This window comes from Lutra lutra, chromosome 12, assembly GCF_902655055.1.
Source record: "Lutra lutra chromosome 12, mLutLut1.2, whole genome shotgun sequence".
NCBI lineage: Eukaryota > Metazoa > Chordata > Mammalia > Carnivora > Mustelidae > Lutra > Lutra lutra.
The window spans coordinates 13,121,851-13,144,737 of NC_062289.1; the positions used below are offsets into that span (position 1 = coordinate 13,121,851).

At 38.1% G+C, this 22,887-nt stretch overlaps 1 protein-coding gene and 1 long non-coding RNA gene across 4 annotated transcripts; one reads left to right on the plus strand and one right to left on the minus strand.

The window, feature by feature from the left end:
- Positions 1 to 458: 458 nt before the first annotated feature.
- SERPINB11 (serpin family B member 11) lies at positions 459 to 22,675 on the minus strand. Of its 3 annotated transcripts, XM_047697559.1 has the most exons (8): positions 22,579 to 22,675; positions 17,225 to 17,409; positions 16,124 to 16,183; positions 14,941 to 15,069; positions 14,115 to 14,232; positions 4,501 to 4,643; positions 3,437 to 3,592; positions 459 to 1,317 (listed from the first exon to the last, which is right to left on the minus strand). In XM_047697559.1, exons 2-8 carry the CDS (start codon positions 17,390 to 17,392, stop codon positions 913 to 915), a joined length of 1,179 nt encoding a protein of 392 aa, XP_047553515.1. In that variant the 5' UTR covers positions 17,393 to 17,409; positions 22,579 to 22,675; the 3' UTR covers positions 459 to 912. The 3 variants fall into 3 exon arrangements, with proteins under 3 accessions (XP_047553515.1, XP_047553517.1, XP_047553516.1); XM_047697561.1 differs by lacking the exons at positions 14,115 to 14,232; positions 14,941 to 15,069; positions 16,124 to 16,183; positions 17,225 to 17,409; positions 22,579 to 22,675 and adding an exon at positions 6,823 to 6,880; XM_047697560.1 differs by lacking the exons at positions 14,115 to 14,232; positions 14,941 to 15,069; positions 16,124 to 16,183; positions 17,225 to 17,409; positions 22,579 to 22,675 and adding an exon at positions 5,134 to 5,218.
- LOC125082206 (uncharacterized) lies at positions 11,536 to 16,294 on the plus strand. Its single transcript, XR_007121911.1, has 3 exons — positions 11,536 to 11,555; positions 14,497 to 14,621; positions 16,275 to 16,294. It is a non-coding gene; the product is annotated as an uncharacterized LOC125082206 (long non-coding RNA).
- Positions 22,676 to 22,887: the final 212 nt, after the last annotated feature.

Consider the following 22,887-nt stretch of genomic DNA (forward strand, 5'->3'; position numbering starts at 1 on the left):
AGGGCACTAAGAAGGCAGTAAATATATCATGGCCATTATTATCTGATTACTACCTCATGTCATCTTGGATAGAAAACAAGAAGGATTTCTCTTTAAGAAGTTTTTTCAAATGTTTTAAATAAAAATCCTTTTTTAATAAAAATCTGATTTCTGGCTTTTGCTACTCTGAACTATTACTCACTGCATTATTGAAAAAAGAAAGAAGGATGGAAGGAGAGAGAGAAAGGGAAGGAGAGAGAAAATGAATGAAGCAAAGATGGAAGGAACAAAGGAAGGGGGAGAGAGAGGCAAAAAGAAAATCTATTATTCGAAGGGCTGAAAATATTTGGCCAAAAATTCCATGAAAATGTTCACTGAATTAGACTTCTCCTTATTTAGTCTCCCTTTATAAGTCATTTAATTGCTGTGGTATATTTAAAATCTTTAAAGAATTGAAAGCATTTTATGTATTTATTATAGCGAATACAGAATTTTGAACAAAAATTCATAATGCATCTATACATACAAGGAAAATTACAATATTTAAAAATCCCATCAAAGTTGAAGCCCTGAAATTGGTTTTCTGAAGGTAGTAGATTGGTCACTTATTCAAGAGGTCATGGATATATACAAGTCAAACAAATTGAACCCTTTCAAACTAGTCTCATTGACTTGATTATGTCACCCAGATAACATTTAAATGAGGCTCCAAAGACAAGAGAACTAGAGGATCTGTTTTGTAAATGTACCTTCTTCCATGATTTCCATAATCTTAAGGTTCACCAATTCAAGGTATAAGTTGAGAGATATCATAAGCCCATTTTGCAGATGAGCATAGTGAGGTACAGAGGTGTGGGGGGATGAACTGCTTTTAGTCATGGGTTTGTCCCTGCACCTCCTCTATGACTCTGCACCTTGCTCAAGCCTGTTTGTTTAAGGAGAGGCGAGCTTGCCACAGAAGAGGATGGTGTTGGTATGGCTGTGCCTTATGAAGAACAAGAACGGGTGGTTTGCCAGGAACTGAGCCCGAATGGGGAGTCTTTTCACAAGGAAGCTGTCCCCAGTGGCTGCTGCCGCCTCGGTGCCCTCTTCGTTGACATCCACATATGACTTGTGGATGACCTTTGATAAATACAGGCCATCAACCGGTGATATTCCAGAAAGATCTGCTTTGATCTCGTTGAAGATATCTGTCATGCCTAGAGAATTTAGCAGGGAATTTAGCTCATACTTGATTTCAAGCCTGAATCTGGGGATGTGTACTTCAACTTCCCTCTCCACCATGTTAGCAGAGCTGGTCCACTTGTAAAATGTCTTCGCGTTCAACTGCTTCTCTATCTGAGAGACAAAACACAGATGAGTCCGCATGAGCCAAACACATGCTCTCTGTATTAAATGCTGTCTGTTTTATAAGTCCCAGTGTGAATGATTCAATGTATTGCTTTCTTTCTTTTCTACTTTGAAAATGTGCTCCAGTTCCACCTGGAAAAAAGAAACAGAATCTCACACTCAGCCATGTCTTCCCTGTTCTACTATCTTTTATCCACGTTTTCTAAGTCAAGGTCTCAAATGTGTATCCTACAGTCTTCTGCTTTATTTCCCTCAGCATGTAGGCCTCACCTACACTCCCTCTCTGGCCTCTGGATTCCTTGCGTGTCCTGGGTGAATTCACCACTTCTTCTTGGTTCTCAAACCTGAAACATTTCGCCGCACCTTCTATTATGAATTTGCGTCTCCTTTGGATTCTGTGACGCCAGCATCCCATGGCTCTGCTCTGCTTCAGGTCCCTCCACTCCTCCTCCACTATACCCCTGAAGCTCAGCTCTACACGCCCCTTCATGTCCCCACCTAGCCATGCAGCCTCACATCCCACTTGTCGTCCTCCCCCCAGTGCCATAATCTTGTGTAAGCTCTCCCCCTGGGCATTTGAAACCCTCCAGCCAGCCCTCCACACAGCTCCAAAATGGCATCTAAAACCCCATCGTTCGACCATGAGAGTTGAAAACTTTGGGCCCCCTTCTCTCCATCCTGACAATATACCATCAGATATAAAGTAAAGGTGGTTTTTCTTCCTAACTATCTTCTCCTTTCATCCTCTTCTTCCCTCATCCAAGTTACCATGACTTCATGATATAAATCTGCTTCAGGGCCTCAGGCATCTAGGGCATTTGCATGTGCTTTCTGCTCTGGTTAGAACAACAGAGTACCCTTATTCCACTTGCTCAAATTCCACTCACTCAACTTCCACTCTTCCAGTGAGGCATTGAGATTATCTTAGGAGCCTTCCTGAGTTCCTCATTCTCTACTCTCTCTACTTACTTGAGACTTTCAGCAGTCTATCATGGCACTTGTTACGTGATATTTGTAACTCTGTATTTTGAAACCACACATTTGTCTGTGTTCTAGAACCCACTAGAATTCTCAACATAGAGTAAACAATGTTTGGTACAGAATGAATAAATGAACAAATAAATGAATGTATCACAAGCTGATAAAGACCACTTCTGAATGGCTTCCAAAATGCTATCTGCCTCCAAATAACTTCCCATGGCAGCCCACCACAGGCAACCAGAGGTCCACACCCCTCTGAATTGGCCACACCAGTATCACACCTGTTCTCATGGCCATGGCCATGCTTCTCTTCCTAGAGATCCCAACGCATACATCCCAACTCAGGTGTTTCAAGAAGCCTTCCCTATCCCCCACCTGCTTTCCATACTGTTTAATCTCTAGCAGACACTTCCTTCCTGACTTAGAAATCCCTGACTGTGGCCATCCCAGCTGTGGGCATACCTCAGCTTCCCCAAGATCCCAGAAGCACAGCTGGTCTCCTAAGAAACTGTTTGTCACTCCAGCAGAACACTGGGAAGTCCCAGCAAGGCCGGAGTAGAAGTGTAGTCACTCAGGTCAGTGGCTTGCCTGCTTCTGTGCTGAGCAGCATTGGCTGCAGCCAGGGATAGGGGGTTAGACCCAAACTCCTGCCACCACCATATCCTGTTCTTAGTGGCGTGACACTCACTTCCCCCACAAAACCAGGATGCTAATAAGAGTGGCTAGCTCAAGCATGTCATAACTGGGCTGGAAAAACTGCTCCTGAGAGGGAAGATGGCTTAATCAGATTTCTGTGGCCTAAGACCCTAAGTCGCATTACAATTTCATTACTACGGAATGATGTTTCCCAAGTGTCAAGTAACCAGTAGGTGTGGTACTTGTACAAGATGGCACTTTTGCCTCCTTGTGCCCTCTTTGGTGTAAGAATAAATTATTCCCCCAAAATACACTGTCCTGAAGGCAGGGACCAGGGTCCCCCTCCCTCTCACAGCCCCTGGGGCAATCCCACTGAACCCAGAGTGTGACTGAATTAGGGAATGAGCACACTAATGTCACAGAGGACCCATATTTGGGGGGGGGGGGTGTTCAAGCACACATGCGTTCTCTGCACATTAGCATTCTTTACCTGTTCCAGACTGGCCGTGCCTACTGGAAGCAGAATAATCATGCTTAGTTTGTTGTTAACATAAGGCAGCTCAAGAACTTGCATCTGCGGTTCCTTTATGAAGGCTAATTTGTATGTTCCAGTTTGATACATCATTTCCACAAACACACTTTTACCCTATTTTTTAAAAAGAGGATGTAATTAGGTAGAATAGTTACATATATGCATGTACATGCATATACACTGATTTTTTTTTTGCCTAACATGAGTATCTGCATTAACACTAAAGGCATAGATGGGGCGCCTGGGTGGCTCAGTCATTAAGCATCTGTCTCCCGCTCAGGTCATGAATCCAGGGTCCTGGGATCCAGCCCCACACTGGGCTCCCTGTTCGGCAGGGAGCCTGCTTCTCCCTCTCTCACTCCCTTTGCTTGTGTTCCCTCTCTTGCTGTGTGTGTCTCTCTCTCAAATAAATAAATAAAATAAAATAAAAAACACTAAAGGCATGGGGAAAATATAAACAATAAAGTAACCCTTTATTACTTCCCTTTGCAAAGGTTGTTTTTTATTTTAAAATAAGCCATTGTTAGAGCCTAACTGGCTCAAATAATATATATAATTATCTATATATAAAATACATATGTATAGTAATATATATAATAACAATAATGTTTTCTCAAAACAAAGCCAACATTACCACCTAAAGTGATTTGTGTGGAAAAATGACATCATTGGATCATTTTCTTTTTTAATCCAATTGGAGACTGTCTAGGAGAAAAACAATATAGATAGCTCTATTGTGCTGAGATAACAACCACAGCATATGTGGAGAGAACGTGTGGATAGGGGAAGAGTGAGGAGAGAGCAGGCTCTCTTCTCTGCAGGATGGCTCCAGTGTCCAAAGGCTCCAGTTAGGTGCCCTGTGAGAAAGGTCACTGTCACCTCCATGAAAATAAAATTCATAAAAAACACAAAGAAACCGATGGAAACCTAAACCAGTATTTTCACTAAAATTTTCTAAATTGTCCTTAAATGATTATTGCATTCTTTGGAAATTGTCATTAGTCTGAAAACAGAATACTTACCTCACTCAGCTGAAAAGGGCTTTTAATTGTCTCTCTTTCCTGAAATTTATTTTGCCATTGTCCTTTGAAATATATGGCGTTCACCAGGACCATTACACAAGAAGGGTCAATTGTTCCCTTTCCAAAGAGGTTTGTGACTTTTCCTTATAATAATAATAAAAAAAAACCCAGATAATGTATTTGGATTTGAACTTGGGTTTATTAATAACAGAGTTGAATGGTGACTAGAAATTTGGAACCATTTCTTTTTTAAGGTTAGTTATAAATTTGAGATGCCAGGAGAACTACTTTATCTCCTGGCCATCAAGACTATCCTTGTCAAATGAAGTTTATGTCCAAGAATTGAATGTTTTGTCATTTCTAATCAGAAGATGGCATCTAGGGAGTAGTTAGTATATTAACTAATGATCAACTTGTCTTATACCTAGTTATACCCAATGCTTTTCTATACATTACTGCTTATTTAAAAAATATTAATAATCTCTTATGGCTTCCTTCTAATATTTATCAGGCTTTATATTTGCCAACACCTCACCACACCTAAATATTTTAAGTATTCAAAAGATCATTCTTACAATGTCCTAGCAATTAGTGGATTTCAAGTATATACCAAGACTTAAAGTAAATACATACCTGAAAATCAGAATTTATACAAAATATGCAATCAGATATACCTATTAGATTGAACTCCAAGTCTTCTTGGTGCACTCTGGTGCACTGCAATTTATAAAACCTTTTTGGAATATAATCTTACAATTGGAAACATAGGGACATCCAGAACATTAGACTCTAAGCTTAATTTTTCCACTACTGTTCTAAGTAAATTAACAGATCTGAAAAATCTGTAGACCTTTCCAAGCATTTTCCAACTTAATACAAAGAACTGAATAAATACATATTAACCTGGTCATCTATTACTAAGCTTGAATAACATCTACCAATCCATCAATCAAGAAAATACTGTTGAGAGTTTATCGCTGGTAAGTGAAATAGTAAGATACAAATATGTTAGAAATGTAGTCTTTATTCTCAGAAAAGTATTTATATCACTGACATGTTCTTCATAAATGCAATTAGCTCTAATACTTTAATGTTGATACTTTGTTATTTCATCCTAATTTTGTTACTCAATAAATCTAATTCTCTCCTATATCAAGGAATATGATTGTCTACATTCTTAAACCTCAGAAACTATTGGTACAATGAGGTGGTGGCACAACCACACAGAGACAGATTATTTCCAACATGGTAATTGGTACATCTCTAGTTGGATAGATATAGACTAAGGACAGAAAGAACTGAAAAAAATATCTTAAGATACTGTTATATTTTATTAGTATTCTTGCTTTGAGACCATGCTTATGTTAAATGATGTGATTTTGCAATAATTTTGGTGACACTGGAATCTGGAATTTTTGACACAAGATAAAAGAGAAATAGATATAAAAAGGGGGGGCGTTAAGTAAAAATCCTATGAATCTGTATTTGAACTGGTCATATCAGTAAGAAATTATGCTGTATTTCATCTAAAAATATATATATATTCACTGAGAAGGCCTATAAACAATAACCAAGCCAGTTTCAATGAGTAGTCTTGTACCCAGATTTATGGTCTCTAAGTATCATTACTCATTAAAATGATTCAGGATCCCCTTGAGAAGTAAGTAATTCTAGGTCAAGAGCAGGACATGAGCCTGGAACCCTGGTCAAATTAGAAAGTGAGGAAGCAATCAAATTCTGCAGGGTAGTGTCAAAAGAACTTAGGAGCCAATATAAAGACATGACTCCTGACTAAAAAGGGCAAATAAATTGAAACATCTCAAAATGTTTAAAATTATGAATTCATAAGGATACTTAAAAAGAGAACTCAGTGGCTGGGGCACCTGGTGGTAGAGTTGGTTGAGCAACTGACTCCTGGTTTTGGTTTAAAGAACAATCTCAGGATTGTGAGATCAAGCCCCACATCAGGCTCTATGCTCAGTGCAGAGTCTGCTTAAGATTCTTTCCCCCTCTCCCCTACCTTCCCCCTCTTTCTCAAATAAATAAATAAGTCTTAAAAAAAAATAAAACTCTATCTTTGAAGGATGCTAGAAGGAATAAAAAGTAGTTTTGAAACTGGTATTAAAGAGAAAGAATTCAGCATTCTTTTTTTGTTTTTCTCATATGAACTGTACTTAGAATAACCAAATAATTTATGAGAAGAAGTTTCTCATATAGAAATATTCCAGCTTATAAAGAAGGAATGCAAGAATTAGAATACTGCAACTTTATAACTCCTAATGAAATAATGGACCTAGGCAATTATCATCAAAGGCTACTAACATCATAAAAAAGGGAGTACACCCAGACATTATTTCTTTCCTGATGGAAACACAGCACCTCCAATGAAGCATATTTGTCAAAAGTAAAAAACAAACACATAAGCAAAAACCACTAGAATCTTAACAAGTTTCTAGGTCTAATTGCCAACTTATGAGAAATATAAAAACAGAGGAAATTATTAAATGACATTTCAAGGTGTAGTCATCATCTAGACTACGAGAAAATGAAGGCAAATATTTGTTTCCTTCAGTGAATTTTCTGTAAGAAAAAAAAGGAGGGGACGGGGCACCTGGGTGGCTCAGTGGGTTAAGCCGCTGCCTTCGGCTCAGGTCATGATCTCAGAGTCCTGGGATCGAGCCCCACATCGGGCTCTCTGCTCAGCAGGGAGCCTGCTTCCTCCTCTCTCTGCCTGCCTCTCTGCCTACTTGTGATCTCTCTGTCAAATAAATAAAAATAAAATCTTTAAAAAAAAAAAAAGAAAAAGAAAAAAAAGGAGGGGAAATTAATAAAAGACCAGAAGAGAAATTATTAAAATATCAAAAAAGTTGTAAAGAGATGTCTTCAGGCAATAAGAATGCAGTTTATGACAGATCAATATCCTTGGCAAGAACTATAAGGAAAGCTGAATACATTTTTTTTTAATTCTACACTGGGTTGTTTCTGAAGCAACTGCTAATCATAAGTAATAGAGATGCAAAAACCTGAGCAGAAAGTGACTAAAAGAGACAGAGAAACTGAGTAAAACCGTCCACATCTTGAGAAAGTTGGGAAGACCAAAAATAGAGTGCAAAGAAGCAGGAAACCAATACAAAAGGGGTAAAGAGCCCAGAGACAGGAGAAGCATGAGCAGGTGAGCTCAACAGAGGGTTCTGGACAATTTTTCCCACAAAGTATAATGAAGTTTCAAAAGTTGTCCCAAGCCTAGATAAGAAGAAACACAACAGAAAGTGAACCAAGAATTTAAGATCTACTTTAGTCTCTCAGTGCTAGAGAAAAAATAATTGAAGGTCAGAACCTGACAAGGTGGACGAGGTGTTTCGTAATACAGAAAGGACTGATCCTCTGAGAAGATACAGCAGTTTAATATCTATGCACCTAATAACACAGCTTCAAAACATGCACAGCAAAACTGCACATAACTAAACAGAGAAACAGAAAAATCCACAATCATAGTGGAAGATTTTAATACATCTTTTTCAGTAAATGATTTTTTTAAAAAAAGCAGACAAAAAATTAAGCAAGGCTATGCAAACACAGGCATCAAAATTAACAAAGTTGGCCTGATAAAATTAAATATGGATGCCTGGGTCGCTCAGTTGGTTAAGCCGCTGCCTTCAGCTCAGGTCATGATCCCGGGTTCCTGGGATCAAGTCTTGCATCAGGCTCCTTGCTCAGTAGGGAGCCTGCTTCTCTCTCTGCTTCTGCCTGCCATTCTGCCTACTTGTGCACACACTCTCTCTTTCTCTCTCTCTGACAAATAAATAAATAAAATCTTTTTAGTAAATTAATTAATTAATTAATTAATTAATTAAATATCTCTCCCAATAAGTAAAGAATAGGGCGCCTGGGTGGCTCAGTGGGTTGGGCCGCTGCCTTCCGCTCGGGTCATGATCTCAGGGTCCTGGGATCGAGTCCCGCGTCGGGCTCTCTGCTCAACAAGAAGCCTGCTTCCCTCTCTCTCTCTCTCTCTCTCTCTCTGCCTGCCTCTCCGTCTGCTTGTGATCTCTCTCTGTCAAATAAATAAATAAAATCTTTAAAAAAAATAAGTAAAGAATAGACATTATCTTAAAGTGCACATGAAAATTTTACCAAAATCAGAACATGTTTTGCTGTAAAAAGTCTCAATAAATTTCAAATAATTGAACTATTATGTTCTTTGACTACAAAAGAACTGAACTAAAAATTAATAACTAAAAAACAACTAGAAAATTTCCAAATTTTTGGAAATAGAGCACCTTTAAATAACCCATGATTCAGAGAAGAAACCTCAATGAAAATTAGAAAATATTTTGAACTGAATAATAATGGAAATAAAATAAATGAAAAATTGTGAGATGGAGTTAAAGTGACACCTAAAAGGAAATCCATTGTCTCAAATATGTACATTAAAAAAGGAAGACCTGAAAAATCAATTGTTCATCTCAAGAAACTAGAAAAAGAATAGCAACTTAATACCAAGGTAGTAAAAAGGAAATAAATGATAATCACAAATATTAACGTAATAAAAAATCTATATTAGAGAAAATAGAAATCAATTCTTTGAAAAGACTAAAAAACTATAAATCTATAATAAGGCTAATTAAGAAAAAAAAAAAAGAAAAATGCACGTTTAGATTTCCAGGAATAAAAGACAACATTACATATCCAAAAGTCATAAAGAAGATAATATAAGGCTATTATGAGCAATTTTATGATAATACAGATGAAAATTTAGATAAAATGGACATATTTTTTTTAAAGAAAATTCAAAAACTTACACAAGAAGAAAAAAGAAAATATAAGTAGACCTCTATATGCTAGAGAAACCAAATCTCTAAATTTCCCCACATAGAAAACACCAGGCAGGGGGCACCTGGGTGGCTCAGTGGGTTGAGCCTCTGCCTTCGGCTCAGGTCATTATCTCGGGGGTGCTGGGATCGAGTCCCGCATCAGGCTCTCTGCTCTGCGGGGAGCCTGCTTCCTCCTCTCTCTCTCTCTGCTTGCCTCTCTGCCCACTTGTGATCTCTCTCTGTCAAATAATAAAATAAAATCTTAAAAAAAAAAAAAAAAACCACCAGGCACAGAGGGTCACCAGTGAATTCTTCCAAATATTTAAAGGAGAAAAATGCACACTAACCTCACATAAACTCTTTTTTGGAAATTAGAAAAAGAGCAGAAACATTTGCCAACTAGTTTCATGAAGTGAGTATAACTTTTTTTTTTTTAATTTATTTGACAGAGAGATCAGAAGTAGGCAGAGAGGCAGACAGAGAGAGAGAGGAGGAAGCAGGCTCCCTGCCAAGCAGAGAGCCCGATGTGGGACTCGATCCCAGCACCCTGAGATCATGACCTGAGCTGAAGACAGAGACTTAACCCACTGAGCCACCCAGGCACCCCGAAGTGAGTATAACTTTGTACCTGAACTGACAAGAATATTTCAATAAACAAAAACTAAGTTCAAATTCTTTCATGAGCACAGGAGTAAAATTTCTAAGGAAAATATTAAGAAATCAAACTCAGTGATATACAAAAAGTACAATATACCATGACCAAGTTTGGTTTATCCTAGGACTTAAAGGTTGGTTTAACACTAAAAAAATCTATTAATGTAATGCACTAAATTAGCATAATAAAGGAGAATCATAGCTCAATAGATATAGAAAAGGCTTTAATATAATATGGTTAGTCATTTGTCTCAAAAATTCTTAGAAAAACAGAAATAAAAAGAAACTTCCCTAATCTGAAAAAAATGTTCACAAAAATATCTGCAACAGGGGTACCTGGGTGGCTCAGTGAACCTCTGCCTTTAGCTCAGGTTGTGATCCCATGGTCCTGAGATAGAGCCCCGCATCGGGCTCTCTGCTCTGTGGGAAGCCTGCTTCCCCCTCCCTCTCTGCCTGCCTCTCTGCCTACTTGTGATCTCTGTCTGTCCAATAAATAAATAAAATCTTTTTTTAAAAATCTGCAACAAACATTACATTTAAATATATATTATTAAAACCATCCAGTAACAAGATATAAATCCAGAGACAAGATAAAATATAAGGATGCCTAGTATTAGTACTTCTATTCAACAGCAGGCACTAGCCAGTAAGAAAAGAAAAGAAGAAAGGTTGAAGAGGAAATGATTGTATTTATAGAAAATCTAAAATAATATATAAACTAGAGGGGCGCCTGGGTGGCTCAGTGGGTTAAGCCGCTGCCTTCGGCTCAGGTCATGATCCCAGGTCCTGGGTTCGAGCCCCATGTCAGGCTTTCTGCTCAGCAGGGAGCCTGCTTCCTCCTCTCTCTCTGCCTGCCTCTCTGCCTACTTGTGATTTCTCTCTGTCAAATAAATAAATAAAATCTTAAAAAAAAAAAACTGAAGTTATATTTTAAACTAGAATTAAGAGAATTCAGCAAATATACAAAAGTAAATTATATATTTCTACATCAACAAATAAAATTTGAAATAATTGATACTAGTTAAAATTTAGTAAACACTTCAAATATTTGAAAACCATTTGTGAAAATACATATAAGACATTAACATAGAGAAATACAGAAAGTCATGGAAAAAAAATTAAAGAGGACCTAAATAAACAGAAGTAAACTTCATGGAAATGGATCGGAAGCTGAATATTATAAAGACGCCCATTCTCTCCAAATCTATAGATTCAATATATATCATTCCAAATAAAATTTCAACTAGTATGTTTAACAAAAGTTGATAAGTTGATTTTAAAAGGTGTATGGATTCCATTTATGGTGAAATCATATGATATTTGCCTTTCTCAGTCTGACTTATTTAGCTCAGCATTAATACCTTCTGGGACCATCCATGTTGTCACAAATGGCATGATCTCATCCTTTTTTATGAATGCATAAAACAACAACAAATGAATAAACAAACAAAGAGCAGGATCAGACCTATATATACAGAGAACAAACTGATGGTTGCCAGAGGAGAGGCAGAGGGAGATAGAGGCTTCCACTTATGGAATGAATAAGTCAAGAGAATAAAAAGCAGCATAAGGAATATAGTCAAGGATACTGTAATAGCAAGGAATTGGGACAAATGGTAGCTACACTTGTGGTGGACATAGCATAGCACAATGTATAAACTTGAATCACTGTGTTGTAAACTTGCAACTAATGTTAACATTGTGCATCAACTATATTCAAATATAAGTAAATAAAATGTATATGGAATGCAAAAGACCAAGAAGCTAAGTCAAGGCAGCCCCAGAAGAGGATTAACATTGAACTTAACACGTCTGGTTATTAAGATGTATTGTAAAGCCACCACAATTGTGGTATTTTCATGAGAATAGACAGATGGAACACGCTAAACCCAGAAACAGACCCACACATATATGGTCATCTATCTTATGATAAAGGTTACATTGCCGTGTAATGGTGAAAGGATCCTGTCCCCCTAGGTCAGCTAGATGTCCATGTGGAGTGGAATGAGTTTTTTTTTTTTAATGAATCTTGACTGTAGTGAAACAATAAAGTTTCTAGTAGATAACATATAAAAGTATTTTCATGAGCTAGGAGTAGACAAAGGTTTATTTAAAAGTAATGCTAAGGTACTGACTATAAAGGAAAAGGTTGATAAATCTTACTCCTTTCAAATTAAAAACTTCTATTCATCAAAGGCACCATTAAGGAAAGATACAAAATGGTAGAAATTACTTGCAACACATGTATTCAGTAACTCCTACTAAAAATGCATAAGAAAAAAACAAACAAACCATCCCTACCTATGGGCAAAAGATTCAAATAGGCACTTTACAAAGGAAGATAGGAAGTGTCTGAAAAATGTTCAATGATGTCATACATAAAGGAAATGCAAATTAAAATTTAACTCAATGACTAAAGTTAGTAAGACTAACACGTGTTGGCACAGTTGAGGGATAAATAAAACTCTCATTCATTGCTTGGGCAAGTATACTGGCAAACCACTTTAGAAAACCGATGTCTACTAAAATTGAATATATATATATATATATATACCTTATATGATCAGCAATTCCATTCCAAGGTGTCCATCCAACAAAATTACATACAATGTATGTACCAAAATATGTGTATCAAAATGCTTATAGCAGTGCTATTCGTAATAGACCCAAACTAAAAATGTCCCAGTGTTCATTAAGCCTCAGTAGAATAGATAAATATATTAGGTATTTTCAGAGAACAAAACTGGTATCTGTGAAAAGGAGCAGATCATGCCAACCAAGTCACATGGATGACTCTCACAAATAAAATGTTAACCTAAAAAAACACTAAATATATGCTTTATGATTCTAATTACATGAAATATTTAAATAAGCACAGCTAATATACAGTAAAGAAGTTAGAGAAGTCTTAATGTTTGGCAATAGGGTGGGTTAGTTTCTGGGAGGGGACACAACAGTAACCGTGGAGTGCGCCCTTCCTAGTAACTAATGTTTTATTTCTCTGACTTGGTAGAGGTGGAAGGAGGTTACCTGAGGGCATTCCCTTTTGTGATTAATTTCTTTGTGATAATTCAACTGAACAGCAAACATAGAATGTGTGAATTTCTCTATATTTATTTCAATCAAAAATGTTTAATTCAAACATCAAGACGTAAGAAACATACTGACCAACTGCGATGTATAAATGTTATTTGGGTCCTGATTCAAACAAAAAAAGAGACAATTGATGAAATACAAAAACTCACTGCCTATTTGTTAATATTAAATGATTATTTTTTAATCTATAGATTAAATAATGGTGCCGTGGTATTTTCTTTTTCTATTTTTTTTAAACATATAATGTATTATTAGCCCCAGGGGTACAGGTCTGTGAATCGTCAGGCTTACACACTTCACAGCACTCACCACAGCACGTACCTTCCCCAATGTCCATAACCCCAACACCCTCTCGCTACCTCTCTACCCCAACCTGCAACCCTCAGTTTGTTTTGTGAGATTAAGAGTCTCTTATGATTTGTCTCCCACCCGATCCCATCTTATGCAGTGGTATTTTCTTTTAAATAACATATTTTTGAAAGGAAACAACCTGAAAAAAGAAAAAAAGATGGTTTCTGGAATCTGTCCTGAAAGAGGTAAGGGGAAAAGCGCAAGGGTATAGCTGTTAGATTGGCTTTAGGTAATAAATCTTGTAACTGAGTGATGGGTCAATAAGGATTCGTTATAGTATTCTCTCTACTTGTTTTTCTTTAAATCTTTCCTTAACTAGATATTTTTAAATAATGAAATGGACACATCTTTAAATCTCAACATTTAACCTGCCAATTTTTTTTAAAAATTGATAATTAGAAGGTTTATTTTAAAATTGTGAAAGGTAGATTTAAATTTAACTAAATTTAATTGCAGAATGTACAACACTTCTGTGAAGTAGAAATAGTGTTCTCATTCTCAGAGTCACTGAGTTAGCTCCCAGTTAGGACAAAGGATTGTAAAGGATATTTACAAATATTCCAAAATACTCCATTTCCTCCATTCTTGTCCTGCTTAGGTTGGGTCCAGGACTTCACTCAGCTTCCTTGTTAGCGCTGACTCAAGCAGCCTATCAAAACAGTGCAAATAAAGTTTGGAGACACATGTGGAACTTATTCTTACCATTAGTTTTACTTTCAACCCAAGCATTAATAGTTTTCCTCGTTTCTTCTGGAGACTGTTCAAAATCAACAGTTTGTGGTGTGGCTTGATAGAGTTTCTTAGAACAAGTTAAATATTGCTGTAAAAGAAAGAGCAATCACAGAAAAAAAACCGTGTAAGGGAAGCCAAAGTCTACTGCTCTGTGTTTTCTAAAATATACAACACAGAGACAAAAGCAGTTCGTGTATGTACATCTGCAAGAAAGCGGAATCCATATGTACTTATTCTTAATAAAACAAATGGATTTAAACAAATCAAAAAGCTTTCCAAAAGGAATGTTCAGAAATGTTTGGTTGTTTCTTCTGTCATATCATTGATATTTTTCATTCTAAAACACTCGAAGCACAATGGCAAGTTGCAGTTCACTCTCACTACTCTGATCTCTTGAAGCCGACAAATGGGAGTTACCACCCCACATTCTAGATTGGAAAACTGAGATCTAGAGTGATTACCCAAGTAAGGACCAGAGTGAGTACATTTTGCTTGTTTGAGGTCTAAGGGGGAGCCAGGTCTCCCCATGGCATGTGTGAGTATGTATCTGTAATTCTTCCCTGACCTTGCTTCTTGGGCAACTTTGGTGGTTTGGGGGGAAATAAAACTTTTATGTGATATTTCACAACTTTAAATGAGAGTTTGGCAAAACCATTTCACTGAAACTCTAAGTCAGCTCAAATTTAATCTCTTAAAGATGAATGTCGCGCAGCTCTTCCTGCTCTTTACTTATTTTATGGTGTGATAGTTAGAGGATGCCGAGACAGCATTGGCCCAGCATTCCATATGAACATACCTGATGCAACACCATTGCCTTTGTCCCGTAGAGTCTGTTGGCCATGCTGAGGGTATAGTTAGAGTCTGCCTGGTTGATTTGAGAGAATAAGACTCCAAACTCTGAATGAATCCTTCCAGCTTGGCTGCACTGAAGCATCAGTAAACAAAGAATGGAGCATTAAGTTGCTTGATTTCCTGCCATCAGAGGGTTATACATATGTGAAAACAGTAAGGAGAGAGCAAGATGACTGCCTCTGAATAAAAGCGTAGAGAATACTAACAAACAAGGAGTTGGAGAGTTGAAGTCATGTTCCTTCTCTAGATTTCCTCTAGCACAATAATCTCAGCATGCTGTGACCTTACTCACAGATGGTATGCAGAATTGTAAGCTATTGCAAAACACATAAGCACTTGCTGGCCCCAGTGGGTTAGTCCAAAAGCACCAGTTTTCATAAAGAGATCCCAATGGGTCTTCACTGAATGGACCTTACTCACCCATCACAGGAGCAATTCTGTTAGACCTACAGCTCTGATGCATCTGAACTCAAGGACGTTATAGGACATCCCTAAAGAAAGGACATTCCCTAAAGAAAAGTTTCCCAAACTATGAGCTTCAATTCCTCACAAGTGGAGCTCTGTGAAGCAAGTATTCTGTGAACCTGTATGTATTTACGTGTTTTCTCAATCACGATCAAACACAACCATCTTCATATGTGAATTCTATACAATTTCACTTTCAAAAGGAATTCTCCTACTAGAAAAGAGCAGGTATCATGGTCCCAGGCAATGTACGCTGGGCAACCTCAGGCCCTGTTTTCCTGGGGACTGATATAAGGTCATCAGTATCCTTTCTCAGTGCCTCCACTGAAAAAAATCTACCACTCCATAGATGAAGCTGGCAGACTCAATGCCATATGGAGATATATGGCACAGCCCATAAAAGAACAGAAAGTTGGAGCAAGGATGACAGTAAATGGTATGATAAAATCTGGGGGACTTTATCAGCGTTATTATCATCGTTATCATTATGTAAACTCTATAGGCCATAGCAATTATCGGGAAGACCAAAGGAGTGGATCAAGGGAGACACGGCTAAGTCCCTTAAGGGCCAAAGAGAGGCTGTTACTCAACCCCTGCACTCTAATCTCTTGGTGCTCTTGTGTTAAAGAGCATCCGACAGCACAGCCATGATATTATCATACCTTAGCTGAGTCCCTGAACTCTGGTTTTAATGACTCTGAAGTATGATCAAAGTGAAGCACCTAGAAGAGAAAAACAGGGATCGACGGGCATCAAAAGCAACATACAGTCTCTAAAAGTGAATATTTACAAGCGTCTGTTCCTCCATTTCAGATAAAGACCAACAGTAACAGCTAACATTTAGTCATATTCTTGGGGCTAACAGCTAACATTTAGTCATATTCTTGGGGCTGAACTCAGCCTTCACGTCTTACTGAGCCCTCTCGATAGCTTTATACGTAGACAGGTTCACCCCCGTTTCATGCTTGGGAAAACGAGCTTGAGAGATATTCCCTGACAACCATCTGCCAGTCTTCAGGGACGGAGCTGTTGTCCACGGGGCTCTTCTGCCCCCTCCCACCAGTCTCAGGCCATTCACTATGACAGTGACCATCTGGGGTTCATGTAAAACATTACATGGTGTCCCTGTACAATACCTATTTTGAGAGCAAGAAAATCATGAAATTGCATCAAAATATGGAGTAAAGAAATAAAGGGCAAACAATAATATGGTATGTGAGTACTCTAGGAGTAGTTAGTGATGTTTATCTAGATTTTCCATAGCAATTAAAAATATATAAATGGAAAAAATCACTGTGTATCAGCCTATGTAACCTGAAAAGTCACCCCTTTTCTCTTAGTCTCTCAGTTCCCCCCCCTGTAAAAGGGAGATAATAACCCCTACCTGCTACACAGGGCTTCTATGAGCTTCAACTGTACTCATGAATATTTTTAAAAACTTGAGAGCTTTTAAAGTGTCATTAAGGTTTATGTACCTCACATATGTTCTCTGTCATATATAAATCTTGAAAAAGTAAACTGCAGAAATGAATGCATGAGAGCACCAAAGGGAAGGGACTGTGTTATATGTGTTATGATATTTGTATTATCACTATTGCATTATTTAAGCTATTATTCATTTTAAGAAATACGATTTTCCCAAACGTTTCTCCTTCCACAAGACGGCAGAATTTCCTTGCTATAAAGATGTGAGCATCTGGCTGACACACAGGGGTACACAGAAGATCTCTAGGCTACAGGGAAATCTTAGCTGTGTTCCATACCTTTTCCATCTGCTCTGCACTGTTTCCTCTGGCACCAAGGAGGACCATACTTAGAGCATAGAGCAGGCTCAGTGGTGAAAAGAAGATGTTATCTCCTACGTTGTTACTGTTCAGCTCTTTGAACACATCAAGGCAAAATTCAACGTTTGCTCTGCTGAGGGAATCCATTTTATGCCCAGCACTATCTGAGAACAGATGGGAGAAAAAAATCCAAGAATATTACTTGGAAATACAGATAATCTATGGGGTTCAGTTACTTAATTTCATGAATTTAAGAGTCTGGGCACACTGTTTCATGAAAAATTACATATTCTAGTTTTCGAGAAATCTGTAAATGACAGAGGTGGGGATTAGTTGCAGATTCTAATGAATAAAGATTCTGTTCCTTTCAACCAGTAGTTAAAAGCTGTCTCACTATAATTTGTGTACATTTAAAATTGTTTGCCACAAAAGAGCAGAAGGAATTAGGTTTTTGTGTTCTTACCATCCATACCATCAGACTCCCCCTCATCCTGGAATTTGCACAGAAAAATTCTCAAGCTCGGACACCTGGGTGGCTCAGTTGGTTAAGCATCTGTCTTCAGCTTGGGTCATGATCTCGGGGTCCTGGGATTGAGCCCTGAATCAGGCTCCCTGCTCAGCAGAGAGTCTGCTTCTCCCTCTCCTTCTGCCTCTGTCCCCCACTCGTGCGCTCTCTCGCGCTCTCTCTCTCTCTCTCAAATAAATAAAATGTTAAAAATAAAAGAAGAAAATTTTCAAGCTACACAAGCTCAGCCAAATAAAATGCTGTCCCACTAGACTGCCTACCTTCACAGCCTCATAGGAGGAGAACACTTTTCTATTTCCAGATACCTTCAAATTCTCCCTAGATGGCTCAGTAAAAAAATTGAATACCTGCTGTTCAGCCCTTCCCTTCCCTTCTTCTTTGCTAAGAAAACAAAGATCTCATGAAGCAACTTCCACTTAGCCATGTACTTCAGAAAAGGCTTCACACCTTCATGCCTGCTCCATGCCCCAGGAGCAAGACTTGACTGGCTAAAGCCAATTGAGATAATTCTCTATCCCACATTAGTGACTAATTAGGTACAGACTTTGTGTTATAAGAAGAAATTGTGAGGTTCTAATGTACAGCATGGTGACTACAGTTAATAATACAGTAATGTGTAGTACAAAGTTGCTGTGAGTAGATCTTAAGCATTCTCACTAAAGGAAAAGAAAAAAAAAAAACAGTTAACTATGTAAGTTGATGGATGTAATCTTGGGAAACATTCCACAATGTTGATGTGTATGAAATCATTACATTGTACACTTTAAATATATAATATTTTCAATTACTCCTCACTCACGTTTGGGGGGAAATAAATAGAATTTTAAAGATCTGAAGGTGCCATGATTTTTGCCAATAAGGACAAAAGTCACTGCAGAGCTTCTAGAAGAGGCCTCCCTTTGATAAAAGATTCACAGGGGGAAGCCAACTCTCTCCTTCTCAGAGCTGTTTTGTCTTCACATGACTACTGTCATGACAGCTATTGTGTGACTGTGACATAGCCAGCCCAAGAGGGTAAGTCAGATGGCAGAGAGGGAAGGAGGACAGAACTGAGTAGACGGATTAACTGAGTAGACAGATTAACTGGTCCTGGATCTGTACTGCCGTGGGATTTCTTGTCGTGTAAGATGATGTTTCCTTATACTTTAACTCGTTTTGACTGAGTGTTCTGTTACTTGCAAGATTTCTTTCAGGATTTCTTTACACACCATGTCTGCTAGAACCAATTAGCCTACCTACCTCACACTCACACATTTCTAGCCCAGCCTACATTTTTTCCCTCATTTAGTCCCCCAGTGATATGGGACGATTTCATTCCTCTTCCTCTCATCTTCTAGATTATAGCTGTGCACTCTTGTAGAACACAAGTCTAGGCCTATATTCTCCAGGCTATTATGACAGACAGCCAGGCTATTATCGCCACCTGGGTATATTTATTTTAGTTACTAACTTGCCTTGTTTTCAGACAGTACATATCCGAGCTGAGCTCACTGGAAGTGTGTTCTCTGGGGTGTGACACTGTTGGGTTACTGATTTAGGCGTTAGTGTCACACCTGTCACTAAAACATAGGGCTTTGCACCTTATGAGCCAAACAAAGCCAAGGCCTAGGGTGAAGGCCTCAGATCTGGAGCAGGGAGGGGAGTGCACAGCTCAGCACTTCTCAGGCAGAGAGAGACTGAAAGGAAACATGTCACTCATGGACTTTCAAAATAATAACCCACCAAATTTATATGGCAAAAATGGTGATGACACATCCCTATAATTGAAGTTGGTTCTCCTAAAATAATCATTAAGGACTAGACGCTAACTATTCCATTCATCAGACCACCCGGCATAGTATAACAGAGCCTAGAAGTTATATTATAACAAGCCTGGACTGTACTTTTCTTTGCTCCGGACAGTTTTTTTTTTAAAGGTACATAACACAAAAGTTTTACTAATCTTATTTAATGAAAATACTAGCATATACCTTTAACAGGACTCTGTTCTTCAAGTTAATTGTAATAGAGTTCTCTGTAACAGGTCTAATAATAATAACATCCTTGAAAGTTCTTTATTTTGTTGCTTTAATAAGAAACTGATTTTGGTCCAATAATGAAGCATGTCCAAACCTTACTCTCTTCATACTGCATTCTGCATTTCAGTATATAGAGTTAGCTAATGGAGTCAGGATCTAGAATGCAATTTCAGATTCAGAAGTAAATGTAAACTTTATTCTTCTTAAATCTATGTCACATTGTCATTATAAAAAGCCTGCCTTTATAGAAGAGTTAAGTAGCCCTACAGTTAGGGAGGCACCTAGGGAAAGGATGCGGGGATATACTGATAGACCACCCATGTGAGCCATGCCCTCTTACATTATTTTATTTTTTAAAGATTTTTTAAAAATTATTTTTGCAAAAGAGAGAGAGAGCACAAGCAGGGGGAGGGGGCAGAGGGAGAAGCAGACTCACCACTGAGCAGGGAGCCTGATGCAGACTTGACCCCAGGACCCCGAGATCATGACCTGAGCTGAAGGCAGTCCCCCAACCAACTGAGCCACCCAGGCACCCTATGCACTCTTCTATTATTAATCTGTTTGCTTCTTTCTTCTTTTTTAACCACAAGCATAGAGGACTGAAGTAATCATACCCCTTGGTTTTCTTGGCACAGCCATCATTGGGCCACAATTCTCTTCTTTGCTTATTGACTTCAACCCAATTCATTTCCTTTCTCCTCCATCTCCATAGACGACACTTATCATTTGTTTAAAGCATGTTCTTTTATTTACATGTGTCCTTAAAAATGTTTCCTTATTTTATGCATTTTTCATTTTCAAAATGAGCTTACATTAAATAATTTATTTTTCACTGAGTACTACATTTTTAAGACTCATCCAGGTTACTCTGGAAACATCCTCTGTTGCTTGTAAGTACTGTGTTTTTGTGCTTCCACATTTTGCCTATCCACTCCCCAGAGGCAGACACCCAAATGGCCTCCTCCTCTACACCATCAGCAAAAGAGCTATGATAGGCATCAATACACACACCCCTTTACACACCTGTGTGAGATTACTTTGTAAAGGAAATGACTGAATTGCAGATTTCGTGTATGTGCCAAGCACTGCATACATTATTCAGAATGTAAGTCCTACAAGATGGATCATGTTACCCCAGTTTTGAAGACAAGACAATGAGGGTTTGGGAATTCACACACTGTAAGTGGGGGAGCCAGGATTTGAACACCAGCCCCTCTGTTCTGAAACCCATGCTCTTTCCACTTGCCATTGGATACTACTCAGATAACAAGCTTTAGTTTAGGTAAAATGGTTTTATTTTTATGGCATCACCATTATTATCCCTATTTTATAAGGAGAGCATCTTACCAGAAAAATTAAGAAACTTAGCCTAAGATACAAGGTATCAATAGGTTTACTCTAATAGTTAATGGTTATTAAAATATGGTATTATTTTCCTCACTTCACAATAAGATCTTCTAGTTCTTCAAGCATTTAATTCATAGCACCAAGAAGAAAAGATTTAGGTTTAGGTTTTTCTCAAAAATCACTGGGAATATATACTATGAATTAATGCATGACCTTTGGTATTTGGCACATTTATTTGCAAGACAGAGTTTTCACTATCATTAACCTAACTCTTAAGAGCTCTACTTTCATCATCCATTTTCCGAAATTTCACCCTTCTGGCTGTTAGCACAACAGAGTATCCACGTTAATCTTGTGTTCAGTGGATTTTATGCAATAACCTTAATTGACTGTTTCCTCTAGATCTGAGTGGTTGTCTTTGTGAGACACTGACGCACAAATGTGTGGATGAATATACAGATTCTCATTCACTGAATAGATTAGTCTTCCTCACTAGACTTAGCATTCTTGAGGGTAGGGAAATCCTACCTGTGAAATGATCCATGTCTTGCACAATCACGCAATAATGATATGCATTAGAGAAATCAACAGTATAAATATTTTACAATTTCTAGTCTAATTTCTAGTCTAATTTATGCAGTTGGTTTAAGAAAAGAGGACACCATGAAAGACGTAAGTCCCAAGTCACACAGAGCCCTACTGCAGATGCACAGACCCATGGAAGGACTTTGAAGTGAGCTACCAAAGAAGGAAGGAATGGCAGAAAATTTTTTTAGTGTACACTTCTGTCTGCTTTCAGACAGAGAAAAATCCCTCCCAAGCAAAAGGAATGTGTCATCTGGAAGCTCTTATGGGAGAAAAACAGTAAAAGGATGCCCAAGGCTGCAGCCCTTCCAGGTTAAGGAGGAAGATTTCTAGAAAACAGAAGAACTATTCAGGAAATGTGAGGAATAAACATATCTTAAAAGGGGATACTGTCACTAAATATTGCAAGAGAACGGAACATTGTAAGGCATTCTTTCCAACATGTCAAGTTATTAATAAGGCCACTCCAATGCAGTTAAGATCTTCTAAGAAACTAAGAAAAGTTTCATCACACAGAGGCCAGAGCCATGTGTAACGAGCTCTGCTCTGAATAAGGGTTATTAGTAAGTGGAAAACATCAACAGAGATCTATTTTGCTAAACAAATAAGAGGCTTGAAATTAAGTCAGCCTGCCTCAAGGATTTTAAAAATGCACACCATCAATGTTAATGTATTAACAAACATGTTAATGTATTCATCAAGAGATCAGCAAAAGCCACACTCAATCAAAGAATAATCTTCATGCTCATTTGGTTCATTACACACCTGTCCAACTGCCGTATTCTACTACTCTTATCTGCTCCTCTAAGACAACAAGCATAGCTAAAATAATGAAGTACAGAAATACTTCTCTTTACCTTTTTTGCTTTCCAGAGTGCAGTGGACAATTTGGCAGGTGTGATGTGAGTTGTGTCCCTGAAGAGGAAATATAAAGGCTTCACTTTTGCCCCTCCCTTTCCATTGTGTCCTTAGTGATTCAGCTCTACATCCGCCTGGCAGAAAGGACAGCCCTGAGACGGAACTCCCTCTAAAGGCCACCCAGAGCTGCTCTGCATCCAGGAGACTCTTGGGATGGCCAGCGCTTTCTGGAGAAGTGCCCAATTCTTCCCTGCTAATGAGGACACATTTACAAACCTAATCTCTATTCAAGAAAATAAGCTGTCTTT